This window comes from Nerophis lumbriciformis, linkage group LG07 (assembly GCF_033978685.3).
Source record: "Nerophis lumbriciformis linkage group LG07, RoL_Nlum_v2.1, whole genome shotgun sequence".
Taxonomy (NCBI): Eukaryota; Metazoa; Chordata; class Actinopteri; order Syngnathiformes; family Syngnathidae; genus Nerophis; species Nerophis lumbriciformis.
In genome coordinates, this window is record NC_084554.2 from 14,825,001 (window position 1) to 14,840,000 (window position 15,000).

At 42.0% G+C, this 15,000-nt stretch overlaps 1 protein-coding gene across 4 annotated transcripts in view; it reads left to right on the forward strand.

The window, feature by feature from the left end:
* The window catches only part of emilin2b (elastin microfibril interfacer 2b), a 56,284-nt gene that overhangs the window by 40,106 nt on the left and 1,178 nt on the right, over positions 1 to 15,000 (forward strand). For all 4 annotated transcript variants that reach the window (XM_061965761.2, XM_061965763.2, XM_061965762.2 and 1 more), the window contains 2 exons: positions 11,119 to 11,271; positions 11,332 to 11,448. In XM_061965761.2, coding sequence (XP_061821745.1) covers positions 11,119 to 11,271; positions 11,332 to 11,448 — 270 coding nt within the window. The remainder of the gene's footprint in view (positions 1 to 11,118; positions 11,272 to 11,331; positions 11,449 to 15,000) is intronic.

A 15,000-nucleotide genomic window follows, 5' to 3' on the forward strand; every position in this document is an offset into this window, starting at 1 on the left:
CGCTGCGGGACCTGTGGGACTCGAACCTGGGTGTCATTTTTGATCATTTTCGGGACTTTTGCCAACTTTTCCAACTTTTCTTCCACACTCACAGTGCGACTTTGTTGGGTGCGTTTTGGACATGTCGGGGGCACCCCCGGACTCGGGCGGAACGCGGCGGGACTTGTGGGATCTCGAACCTGGGTGTCATTTTTGATCATTTTCGGGACTTTTGCCAACTTTTCCAACTTTTCTTCCACACTCATAGTGCGACTTTGCTGGGTGCGTTTTGGACATGTCGGGGTAACCTCCGGACTCGGATGGAACGCGGCGGGACCTGTGGGACTCGAACCTGGGTGTCATTTTTTATCATTTTCGGGACTTTTGCCAACTTTTCCAACTTTTCTTCCACACTCACAGTGCGACTTTGTTGGGTGCGTTTTGGACATGTCGGGGGAAACCCCGGACTCGGGTGGAACGCGGCGGGACTTGTGGGTCTCAAACCTGGGTGTCATTTTTGATCATTTTCGGGACTTTTGCCAACTTTTCCAACTTTTCTTCCACACTCATAGTGCGACTTTGCTGGGTGCGTTTTGGACATGTCGGGGGCACCCCCGGACTCGGGTGGAACGCGGCGGGACTTGTGGGACTCGAACCTGGGTGTCATTTTTGATCATTTTCGGGACTTTTGCCAACTTTTCCAACTTTTCTTCCACACTCATAGTGCGACTTTGCTGGGTGCGTTTTGGACATGTCGGGGGCACCCCCGGACTCGGGTGGAACGCGGCGGGACTTGTGGGACTCGAACCTGGGTGTCATTTTTTATCATTTTCGGGACTTTTGCCAACTTTTCCAACTTTTCTTCCACACTCATAGTGCGACTTTGCTGGGTGCGTTTTGGACATGTCGGGGGAAACCCCGGACTCGGGTGGAACGCGGCGGCACTTGTGGGACTCGAACCTGGGTGTCATTTTTGATCATTTTCGGGACTTTTGCCAACTTTTCCAACTTTTCTTCCATACTCACAGTGCGACTTTGCTGTGTGCGTTTTGGACATGTCGGGGTACCCCCGGACTCGGGTGGAACGCGGCGGGACTTGTGGGACTCAAACCTGGGTGTCATTTTTGATCATTTTCGGGACTTTTGCCAACTTTTCCAACTTTTCTTCCACACTCATAGTGCGACTTTGCTGGGTGCGTTTTGGACATGTCGGGGGCACCCCCGGACTCGGGTGGAACGCGGCGGGACTTGTGGGACTCGAACCTGGGTGTCATTTTTGATCATTTTCGGGACTTTTGCCAACTTTCCCAACTTTTCTTCCCCACTCACAGTGCGACTTTGCTGGGTGCGTTTTGGACATGTTGGGCACCCCTGGACTCGCGTGGCCGGCTGCAAAAGGTCCCCTGAAGGGGGAATTTTCGCTCCCCTCCTCCCCCTGTGACTCTGCTGGGTGCGTTTTGGGCATGTTGGGCACCCCAGGACTCGCGTGGCCGGCTGCTGGCCTTGTGGTACTCAAACCTGGGGTTTTTGTTTTTACATGTTAGCCGCGTTAGGGACATTTGCCCTGCTAGCCTACCAGTATAGGTGCGCGCGCGTGTGTGTGTGTGTGTGTGTGTGTGTGCGCGTGTGTGTGTGTGTGTGCGTGTGTGTGATTGTGTGTGTGTGTGTGTGTGTGTGTGTGTGTGTGTGTGTGTGTATTCTGGCAATGCTTACTTAATGGGGACATCGCTCTGTTTACACAGTCACCTTTAGGGGACCTCTGACGGTATGGGGACAAAAAAACAGGTCCCGTAAAGGGAAACCTTTTTAAATGATAGTCAGATCCATTCTGAAGATGCCTAAGGGATTTTTAAGCTTTGATGACATTTTCAAACAGCATGATATTGGCCCTGCGATGAGGTGGCGACTTGTCCAGGGTGTACCCCGCCTTCCGCCCGATTGTAGCTGAGATAGGCTCCAGCGCCCCCCGCGACCCCAAAGGGAATAAGCGGTAGAAAATGGATGGATGGATGATTATAAAACATTATTACCTTAGAGCAGGGGTGTCAAACTCAAATACAGAGTGGGCCAAAATTTAAAACTGAACAAAGCCGCGGGCCAAGGTTGAACAAATTAACTTTTTAATAGGGACCCAAACAAGTTTTGCATTGAATATTGAACAAGCAAGGCTTATATAACTTTATAGTGACATGCAAAATCCAGTTTTAAATAATAATAATAAAAAAATATCAATGGCATATCAAATAAAATTTAAATAAAAATTGAATGCCTCTTTTCTATTTGCAGCCTTCTGAGGTAAATATCAAAATAAACTTTTTCCACAGGCTAATAATACATTTTAAAATAAAATAACAATAATGAATGAAGCAAACATTCAAGCCTTGAAGTAGCAAGAGAAAGTGCATGAATGAAACGTTAATTATTGCTCAGTTTGCTACACTGATTTGCTTTAACACTGAATATGGAACAAGCAACGCTTATATAACTTAATAGTGCAAAATCAACTTTCAAAAAACAAAGGAAAAAACATCAATGGTATATTAAATAAAATTAAAAAAAAAAATTGAATGCCTCTTTTCTATTTGCAGCCTTCTGAGGTAAATATCAACATTAACTTGGTGGGCGGGGGCGGGGTTTGGTGGTAGCGGGGGGTGTATATTGTAGCGTCCCGGAAGAGTTAGTGCTGCAAGGGGTTCTGGGTATTTGTTCTGTTGTGTTTATGTTGTGTTACGGTGCGGATGTTCTCCCGAAATGTGTTTGTCATTCTTGTTTGGTGTGGGTTCACAGTGTGGCGCATATTTGTAACAGTGTTAAAGTTGTTTATACGGCCACCGTCAGTGTGACCTGTATGGCTGTTGCTCAAGTATGCCTTGCATTCACTTGTGTGTGTGTAAAAGCCACATATAGTATGTGACTGGGCCGGCACGCTGTTTGTATGGAGGAAAAGCGGACGTGACGATAGGTTGTAGAGGACGTTGAAGGCAGTGCCTTTAAGGCACGCCCCCAATAATGTTGTCCGGGTGGAAATCGGGAGAAATTCGGGAGAAAGGTTGCCCCGGGAGATTTTCGGGAGGGGCACTAAAATTCGGGAGACTCCCGGGAAAATCGGGAGGGTTGGCAAGTATGAGTATTAGCGGTGAATGCGGTGTTACAGCGGCCAGCTCTAATGTTAATTTGATATTGCCTCAAGGGCCAAATGAAATTACACGGTGGGCCAAATTTGCCAGAGTTTGATACCCATGCCTTAAAGTATGATTCACATTCAGAATGTTCCATCCTTCTATATATGGTAGTTGGAGTTGCAGACAACTTCCATCCATCCATCCATTTTCTACCGCTTATTCCCTTTTGGGATCGCGGGGGGGTGCTGGAGCCTATCTCAGCTACAATCGGGCGGAAGGCGGGGTACACCCTGGACAAGTCGCCACCTCATCGCAGGGCCAATACAGATAGACAGACAACATTCACACTCACATTCACACACTAGGGCCAATTTAGTGTTGCCAATCAACCTAAGTTTGATACCCATGCCTTAAAGTATGATTCACATTCAGAATGTTCCATCCTTCTATATATGGTAGTTGGAGTTGCAGACAACTTCATTACTGCTAAATAGCAGTTTTCAGTAATGTCACAGAAGATGCAGGATTTGCTTTAACAAAGCTGTCCTACTACAGCTGTCCTATAAGAGGACAGCTGTAGTGCTATATTCTGAGGATCATGTCATATTTAATTTGAACTTTTTTTTTTTTTGTACGTATTCATGTACAAATTTGTGTGAATTATGCAAAATTATTTAAATTTGGTCCCCATGAACCATATTAACTCTTTTTCCCCAGGGTCCCCAGTAAGAATGACCAGCACATTACTTCATCAATCCAGAGATTTAAAGACGTGTATGAGCTAACTGGGCAGTGGACATTTTACCAAAAATGTTTTATGCCTCCACAACCTGTAGAAAGGGTGGTCCACACAAATGATGATCAAAAACTTAGTCCCCATTCTAAATGATAACCAGTGCGTGTGTGTGCGTGTGTGCATGTGCGTGTGTGTGTGCAATTCTCCACCAATCACACACAAGGTGCATTACGAAAGTGAACAAAAAAGACAGACAGGACATCAGTGAGGAACAAAACTAACATTGATTGTCCACAGCACAAAAAGAGCAAAGTGTAATTGAATGGTGTGTATAAAGGTGTGATATAGTTGGTGCAACCGGTTAATACTTTCACTTGTCACAAGTCACGTGTGTCCACAGACTCTGCAGAATCGAGTTCTTAAGGGGTCATCCTAAATGGCCCCTTTCTCCCCCAGGTGCTGGGGTGTAGGGTTCAGTGGGGTTGTTGTTAAATGTTTCTCAGGAGCCATATATACATTTATACAATACTTATTATGTGACATGTTGATGAACTTCCAATGCAGCTGCTGGCCACATGTTGAGCACGCCCTAAAATTACTTTTAAGGAGCCGTTAATATAAGTGTTCTTAAAAAGTCACTGAAAATATTTGATTATGTTATTGTGGGTCTTGTTGAGTATGGCTGTGTTTGATGAAGGATTCTAATAGTCCAATCTGATTTGTTAGATTTTGTCCATAGTTGACAGAAGTGGATAATGTAGAATAATGTACACAAGTAACAGTACTGTTAGAGCAGGGGTGTCCAAACTTTTCTGGGTTTAAAAAATGTGTCATGGGGCCGAAAGCAGACTGCATGCAAAGTAACTATATATATATATATATTAATATATGTGTGTATATATACGTGTGTGTGTGTGTGTGTGTGTGTGTGTGTGTGTGTGTGTGTGTGTGTGTGTGTGTGTGTGTGTGTGTGTGTGTGTGTGTGTGTGTGTGTGTGTGTGTGTGTGTGTGTGTGTGTGTATATATATATATAATAGGGATCCCCACAAATAAATAGATCTCATTTGCGAATTTTTCCACCTAAAAAAAGGCTGCAGAGACCGATAATGTTTTTAAAAGAAGGTCAAAGGCACACCTTTTAATCAGACTTTTTACCAAACATTTTAAACTTTTCTTAGGTTCTTAATTTTTATTCTGGTTTCTATTAATTTATTGCTCTTATTACTACTATTATTCTTACTGTTTTATGTTCCTATTTATTATTTATATATATATATATATATATATATATATATATAATTCATGTATATATATGATTATATAATTCATGTATATATTAAACAATTAAGTAATCTAGAAAAATATAAAACATTTATTAACTAGTTTTTTTAGATTACATGCATTTTGAAACTTTTGACAAATAATATATTCAAATATCAATATATATATATATATATATATATATATATATATTGTATATATACTGTGTATATACTGTATATATAGGGTTTTATGTGTATACTTGTGTGTGTGTATATATACAATACAATATACTGAAAACTATATATAAATAAATAAATGGGTTGTATTTGTATAGCGCTTTTCTACCTTCAAGGTACTCAAAGCGCTTTGACACTACTTCCACATTTACCCATTCACACACACATTCACACACTGATGGAAGGAGCTGCCATGCAAGGCGCTAACCAGCACCCATCAGGAGCAAGGGTGAAGTGTCTTGCTCAGGACACAACGGACATGACGAGGTTGGTACTAGGTGGGGATTGAACCAGGGACCCTCGGGTCGCGCACGGCCATTCTTCCACTGCGCCACGCCGTATATATATATATATATACATACACACACACACATATACACACACTGCGTGCAATACTATATACAGTATAAATAATGTAGAAAGAATATATATATATACTGTATACAGTTTGTGTATATATACTGCATATATATGCATTATATATATATATGCAGTACATATACCTGTATATTAGAGATGCGCGGATAGGCAATTATTTCATCCGCAACCGCATCACAAAAGTCGTCAACCATCCGCATCCACCCGAACTAACATTTAATCAAAACCGCACCCGCCCGCACCCGCCCGTTGTTATATATCTAATATAGACGATGCAAGGCATTAGTGAGGTTATAAAGCTTTTGCCTGTTAAAGAAAGGAGACTGATCCAATGCAGCAGAGACATTCAATGCGTGCCACGCTGTCACGGCCCAGACGCACACCAGTGCGCAATCATCTGGGAGCCGCGCTGAGCGCACCTCCAAGCGCGTGGAGGTGCGATGTCCCTCGCACCCGCTGCGGCTCCACCCGGGCTCGCGCCCGAGGCTTCAGCGCGCACCGCGGCGGCCATCCTACTCGTCGCGGCCTAGCCCTCGCGGCTCTCGCTGCCGGCGACGGCCGGGTATGGGCCCGACGCTCCAGCGCCATTCATTTTCAGGGCTAGTTGATTCAGCAGGTGGGTTGTTACACACTCCTTCGCGGGTTCCGACTTCCATGGCCACCGTCCTGCTGTCTATATCAACCAACACCTTTTCTGGGGTCTGATGAGCGTCGGCATCGGGCGCCTTAACCCGGCGTTCGGTTCATCCCACAGCGCCAGTTCTGCTTACCAAAAGTGGCCCACTCGGCTCACCAGGGTGAGCCCCACCCCTTTCGTGAGCGCACTGCGCGCGGAGTGACCCCTGTTACGCCCCCCCGGCAACGGGGGTGGCGGGCAGGTAAGCTGCGCGGGCGGAGCGCGCGGAGTGACCCCTGTTACGCGCCCCCGGCAACGGGTGTGGCGGGCAGGTAAGCTGCGCGGGCGGAGCGCGCGGAGTGACCCCTGTTACGAGCCCCCGGCCACGGGGGTGGCGGGCAGGTAAGCTGCTTACCTGCTGCGCGTGATGCCGGCCGCGGCGAAGGCGGACGAGGCGGGGTGTCGGTGCGGTGGGCGCGGTGGTGACCCTGGATGTGCGTCGGGCCCTTCTCGCGGATCACCTCAACTACGGCTCCCGGTGGGGCCCTCTCGGGGGAAGGGGCCTCGGTCCCGGACCCCGGCGAGGCGTCCCTTCTCCGCTCCGTAAAAGTGTCCATCTCTTTTTTTTTTCTTCTTCTGTTGTGGCATATGCTGCAGGTGCCTGCTCGTTTTTCGTATGTGGGTAACAACATTTAACTATGTATATATATTTCCGAATTGGTTTAACTGCCACCCGCCTGAATCTATTTAAAATCTTCTTTTTTTTTTTTATTTCAACCGCCCGACCCGACCCGCAGGTAAAATCTAATTTTTTTTTATTTCAACCGCCCGACCCGCGGATAATCCGCGGACTCCGCGGTTGTGTCCGCAAACCGCGCATCTCTACTGTATATATACCTGTGTATATATATACAATTTTTGTTTTGTTTTTTTTTGTTGTTTTTTTTTGTTTTTTGATTACACCTCGGATAAGCAGAAGAAGATGGATGGATGGATGGATGATTACATTACTAATTTTGAGTTAATCTTCAACGTGAATGCCTCAAATGTGGCGTTTTTCTCAAGCCTTGGTGCTGTGTTATGTCTTTGCCACGCCACTTTCTGTCAACAGTAAAAGACGAAAGGATAAAGGCTGTGCTCTTGCGACCGAGGTTTTTGATCTTGATCATTTTTGTCCACTGATAGTGTTTACAGCCACAGGAGAGTCAGCTGGCATCTTCAAACTGCTTTTGGTCCGTTGAGACGCACTGATTTGCAGGAATAAGGCGGATTGAAAGAGCCTTTAGCCTCAAGCTAACGGCCCCCACAGCATTTCAAAGCGGTTGCCTAATAACCAGAAGCGAGACTGAGATTGTACGGCGATGGAAGCTGTTTCAAAGTGTTTCCAACCACACAAAGTGATATCAGTTGACGGGCTGACAAGATTAGAACACAAAGAAGATCTGAGAAAAGCTATTTTAGAACACAGAAGATATGAGAAGTCTGCAAGAAAATATAGAAAGTCTGAAAACTCAGAATAATAACACGAAAAGGGAACTTCAGGATCTCAAGAAGATGGTGGTGAATCTCTTGAAAGAGCAAACAGTAATGCGTCAAAAGGTGAAGATTTCCCGAGTGGAAAATATTATATTATATATATACATATATAATATATTATATTATATAATAGCTACTTAAACAACTGGAAGCAATACATGAAGATAGGGAGAACACACATTTACAACACTAAATATATCCTGTGGTGTACCCCAGGGATCAATACTGGGACCAAAATTGTTTAATCTTTATATAAACAACATTTGTAAAGTTACAAAAGACTTAACGTTAGATTTATTTGCAGACAATACAACTGCGTTTTGTTCAGGAGAGAACACACGGAAGCCAATACAAATAACAACAGAAGAATTGAATAAATTAAAAAGATGGTTTGACAGAAACAGACTATCTTTGAATCTCAGTAAAACAGAAATAATGCTGTTTGTTAACAGTGGAAGAGAAAGTCAAATACAAATGGACAAGACATTGAAAGAGTAAATGAAATCAATCAATTTTAAGGTGTAATAACTGATGAAAAAATATAAAAATACAACATAATATGGGAAGAATAATACTAAATAAAGCAAAATATGTATTGGACCAAAAATGACTCCATATTCGCTACTGCTCGCTAGTGTTACCATATCTGAGTTATTGTGTAGAAATATGGGAAATAATTACAAAAATATGCTTCATTCACTGACCGTGTTACAAAAGAGGTCAGTGAGAATAATACATAATGTTGGATAAAGAAAACATACAAATCCTTTATTTATTAAATCCAAAATATTGAATGAATGAATGAATGAATGATCTTTATTGTCATTGTGCATGTACAGGTACAGGTCCAACGAAATTTGGGTTGTTTCCCTGAGGTGCTTTGCATTTTAAAAAAAGAAGAAACCACACAATATACACAATATGCAATATAAAATATTCAAATTCAATGACATGATGCATTTGCAAACAGCTAAAATGATGCACAAAGCAAACTATAACCTGCTACCTAAGAACGTACAAGTCCTCTTCTCAACAAAAGAAGAAAATATAACCTTAGAGAAAAATCTAACTTCAAACATTTGTATGCACGTACAACACTTAAAACCTTTTAGTATATCAGTATGTGGAATTAAATTATAGAATAGATTAGGTAAAGAAATCAAACAATGTACAACCTGTATGTACCTTTCAGCATTAATGGCGCCTTCACAGATGTGTAAGTTACCCATGTCTTGGGCACTAATACACCCCCATACCATCACAGATGCTGGCTTTTCAACTTTGCGCCTACAACAATCCGGATGGTTTTTTTCCTCTTTGGTCCGGAGGACACGACGTCCACAGTTTCCAAAAACAATTTGAAATGTGGACTCGTCAGACCACAGAACACTTTTCCACTTTGTATCAGTCCATCTTAGATGAGCTCGGGCCCAGCAAAGCCGGCGGCGTTTCTGGGTGTTGTTGATGAATGGCTTTTGCTTTGCATAGTAGAGATTTAACTTGCACTTACAGATGTAGCCACCAACTGTAGTTACTGACAGTGGTTTTCTGAAGTGTCCCGGAGCCCGTGTGGTGATATCCTTTACTCACTGATGTCGCTTTTTGATGCAATACTGCCTGAGGGATTGAAGGTCCGTAATATCATCGTTTACGTGCAGAGACTTATTTTCTTTCTTTCTTTAGTTTATTTCGAACATGAACACACTTACAGCATAATACATCACACAATTTCATATCATTCAGTGATTTCTGCCGATTCACTGAAACTTTTGATGACATTTTGGACCGTAGATGGTGAAATCCCTAAATTCCTTACAATAGCTTGTTGAGAAATGTTGTTCTTAAACTGTTCGACAATTTGCTCACACATTTGTTCACAAAGTGGAGACCCTCACCCCATCCTTGTTTGTGAATGACTGAGCATTTCATGGAAGCTGCTTTTATACCCAATCATGGCACCCACCTGTTCCCAATTTGCCTGTTCACCTGTGGGGTGTTCCAAATAAGTGTTTGATGAGCGTTCCTCATCTTTCTCAGTCTTTTTTGCCACTTGTGCCAGCTTTCTTGAAACATGTTGCAGGCATCAAATTCCAAATGGGCTAATATTTGCAAAAAATAACAAAGTTTTCCAGTTCAAACGTTAAGTATCTTGTCTTTGCAGTCTATTCGATTGAATATAGGTTGAAAAGGATTTGCAAATCATTGTATTTTGTTTTTATTTACAATTTACACAAAGTGACAACTTCACTGGTTTTGGGCTCTGAAGTTTAAGAAACTGTTCAAACTCAAAACTTTTACAAAGAAAAAAGAAAACGTTTATTGATAAACATGTCATGATCGTTACCCGGATCATGGCATGATTTATGTTGGTTATGTTTCTGGTTTTAGTCGGTTTCCTGGGTGCACCCTCTTTCCCTGTTTATTGTTGGTTTCCATGGGCACTGATTCTCCTCACCTGTCTTAGTTTTGCAATTAGTGTTTCCACCAGGTGTTTTGGCTAATCACTCCCCTTTATAGTTTCTTGTCACCCAGCAGTAAGTGCTGGGTCAATATTTGCTTTATGCAACATTTACGTTCCCCCTGGTTTTCTGCTCGTTGTAGAACACGACAATCTCAACCATGCGCCCAAGACGTAACAAAACATTCTGATTTGATTGATAATCTTATTCATCTCACGATATGAAATACAGCTCACTTCACTATTTGTTATTTATTTGTAGACTTGTAATATTTATGGAGTAAATTGGGTACAAGATGAGAACAGGAAGTGAAATGTTAGCAATTGCTATGAAACGGAAAAGGGGGAGGATTAAATAAGCTCTGCTTCTTCCTACTCCTTTTTGAACATGTTAAAAAGAGAACCTGGAAATGGTGATGTAGCAATTGTATGTGTGTTGGAAATAAACTCAGACCATAAAAACCACTGTCAATTCTGCCGTGAGTGCTGCTTAATTCAGTTTTGATTGAATGATATTGAAAAACAAACAAAAAAGTAAAAAGACTGTTCAAAGACACCATCTTAATAATCAATAAAAGTACAGTAAATGGACTGTGAACCACAATTGTGATCTTTAGTTTTACAGATGTCTGTATGCTAACACTTTTATTGCCATTTTTTAAATACACGCTGCAAAGGAAAATATAGGTGATTAAATATATGGCTTGAGAAGTACAACACACAATGAATTTTCACAGATTTAGAGCTAAGCAGGTTTGTCAGACCAGATCATGACAACTTTCACTCTCTGTCAGATGTTCATGTTGACGTCGCGGACGCAGGACCATCCAGGAGTTCTCCTAGAAGCTCCCCAGTGGCTCCTCCCCCTGTAGACACACCCCTGCAAATGCCTTTGATGGAAATGGGTGAGGCCGGCCCCCCGGCGACAAGGACCGCTGGAGCTCCAGGTGAGACTCCATCATTGTCACACATAAAGTGTTTACGTCACCTCTTCTACATGTCTTCAGGGGACAAGGTGGCCTTCTCAGTCGGCCTGACTCGGACACCTGTTCAAGGAGAGGACGGGGTGCTCCGATTCAACCAGGTGCTGGTCAACGATGGAGGACACTATGATCCGAGCACAGGTGACTTAATTGCTCGCTCTCTTCCAATTCTATCGACAAAATACTTGCATTTTTGAAAGCACACTTCTACTACCTAAGCAAATGTTTATTACGTTCCTTAAATGGCCCTTTTTATCAAATCGGTTTTATTTGCTTGATGACACTTACCGTATTTTCCGGACCATAGGGCGCACCAGATTATAAGGCGCACTGCCTATGAATGGTCTATTTTTGATCGTTTTTCTTATACAAGGCGCACCGAATTATAGGGCGCATTAAAGGAGTCATATACTGTATATATTATTTTCTAAATGTAAAACACTTCCTTGTGGTCTACATAACATGTAATGGTGGTTCTTTGGTCAAAGTGTTGCATAGATTAAGCCGCTTTCTGACAGTCGCTTCAGGATGCGCCGTTTTGTGGGCGGTCTTATTTACGTGGCTCACCTTCGGCAGCGTCTTCTCCCCGTCATCTTTGTTGTAGCGGTGTAGCGTGCAAGGACGGGAGTGGAAGAAGTGTCAAAAGATGGAGCTAACTGTTTTAATGACATTCAGACTTTACTTCAATCAATAACGGAGCAGCATCTGTCAGAACTTGGTCCTTGGGGTTTGTTTTTCCGGAAGGCAACGGAAAATTGGCTCGGGCACGACGTGAATGTGAGTACATGTTTAATATTTTAACTCAAAAAGCTCAAAAAAGGTATAAACAAAAGGCGCTCACAGCGGAGGTAAAACAACTTGGCTATGAAAACAAAAGACGCGCACAAAGGCGGAAAACTATGAACAAGAAACAAAAACTTACTTGGCATGGAACTGTGAACATGACATGAAGAAGAGTGATCATAAAGTGTGCAGAGCATAAATGTGATGTCGCCAGGCTGACCAACAGAAAATGAAAAGCTTAAATAACACAGACATGATTAACAACAGGTGCGTGACTCAAAACGTGAAACAGGTGTGTGACATGACAGGTGAAAACTAATGAGTTGCTATGGAAACAAAACAAGGGAGTGAACAACCAGGAACTAAGAAAGTGTCCAAAAAACAAACAGCACATGGCCAAACAAAAACATGATCAACACAGACATGACAGCATCTTCTCATCCGGAAACAACAACAAGGTGTGTCCCGTGAAAAAACGTCCGACTGGAACTCTCTAATAACTAAAGTTCCTTGGGTGAATAATGTAAACTCACTAGACCGGTATGTTTTAGCGCTTTCATGGTGAGTTCACTGACAGATATAAGTAAGAACTTTACACTACTTTACATTAGGAATGGCAACAGCGGAGGATGAATGTCACATAACAACGGTGTCGGCACGGACTACAAAGGTGGACGCACGCAATTTTTCAGGATTTATGCAGATCCCAAATACAGATCAGAAGGTAAGAAAAGTTGCTTTTGCATAATATTGCGAAACAAAACGCCAGATAATATGTCCGACCTTATACACACACCATAATAATACTCGTATGTTGAAGCACAGTACAATCCATCAAGCGGTGCGGCTTCATAGCTTACCAAAGTCGTACTAAAACATTTTGGTAGATTTTTGAGCGCTGTGTGTAATGTTCTATATTTTCAATGGAACATATAAAATGTTGGTGTTGTTTACTTGAGTCATATTGCAGTCTACACGTATCTTTTATGTGTGACTGTCATCATATTGCAGTCTACACGTATCTCTTATGTGTGACTGCCATCATATTGCAGTCTACACGTATCTCTTATGTGTGACTGTCATCATATTGCAGTCTACACATATCTCTTGTGTGACTGCCATCTACTGGTCACACTTATCATTACACCATGTACCAAATTAAATAGCTTCGACCAAACTTATTCCTTACATTAGGCGCATCGGGTTATAAGGCACACTGTCGAGTTTTGAGGTAAAAAAAAGGATTTTAAGTGCGCCTTATAGTCGGTAAGTGAACTTGTTCTTCCAATGGCCTGCAGACGAATTATACAACTTTCTGTGGATCATGTGACTTGTGGAATATTCTACATTTTTTAGGACTGGGAAAAAATCCAGGAACACAATTTAAGTGAGCAGTTTTTCTGATTATCATAAACTTAATGGACCTATAGCATCCAGATGATCAGAAAATTTAATAAATGATGTTTTTTTTTTTCCTGGCTGCCATTTCATATAATATATAGTTTTTGAGTAATTGTTGGACAGCTGTATTTGGAACGCCCTTTTTCCATGGCCAGACCCCTCTTGGTGTGCGGTCATCTACAGACCGTGTGAATGAAGGCATTTAAAACTATTATTGTGATCACTGAATGCGTGTTGTTGTCGCCCCGGTCCATGGTTACCTCAAAACTGTTATGATTAACCTTATGAGCGAAAAGGAAATATAAAAGAATCACCGTTCCCAGACTTCCCTGCTCTTTCATGTCTTTATCCATAGACACCATAGCCTGCCTTTCCTCATGCTCTTTCAGCATTTCCTCAAGCATCTTGAGAAAAACATCAGTAGAAGAGGACCCAAAATATAATACTTCCTTTTCTCTCATTTTTGATACCTGGGTTAGCTCTTCTTTGTCTGTTTTTCCGCAGGTTCTGACTCGGTCTTTCTCCCCTCGAATAGTGTTGTCCCGATACCAATATTTTGGTACCGCTACCAAAATTTCAAAACTTTCCTAAATAAAGGGGACCACAAAAAAGGGCATTATTGCCTTTATTTTCACAAAAAATCTTACGGTACATTAAACATATGTTTCTTATAGCAAGTTTGTTCTTAAATAAAATAGTGAACATACTAGACAACTTGTCTTTTAGTAGTACCGTATTTTCCGCACTATAAGGCGCACCAGATTATAAGGCGCACCTTCAATGAATGGCATATTTTAAAACTTTGTTCATATATAAGGCGCACCGGATTATAAGGCGCACCTATGCATCCATTAGATGGAGCTGCGCTAAAGGGAATGTCAACAAAACAGTCAGATAGGTCAGTCAAACTTTATTAATAGATTACAAACCAGCGTTCTGACAACTCTGTTCACTCCCAAAATGAATAAACAGCTGATTTACTTGTGTTACGGTAAATCCAACTATTGTTATTGCAGAGCAATAACAATATATCAATAACTCAACATTGCTCAAACGTTAATGTCACACAACACAACACACAAAATAAACATGTTAAGCCATACTTGCCAACCCTCCCGGATTTCCCGGGAGACTCCCGAAATTCAGCGCCTCTCCCGAAAACCTCCTGGGACAAATTATCTCCCGAAAATCTCCCGAAATTCAGGCGGACTCAGGACCTTCGTATTGTGAGGCAGACGCACTAACCCCTCTCCCACCGTGCATTTTGATTATTGTTTCTCAGCTGTTTGTACATGTTGCAGTTTATAAATAAAAGTTTATAAAAAAGAAAAAATTTAAATTTAAAAAAGGAGCCTCTGCGCGTGCGCATAGCATAGATCCAACGAATCGATGACTAAATTAATCGCCAACTATTTTTATAATCGATTAGTTGTTGCAGCCCTAAAAACCATATCATTCACACAATTAATTTAAATGGAATGGAAAAACGGTACCACTGTTTTTTTGACG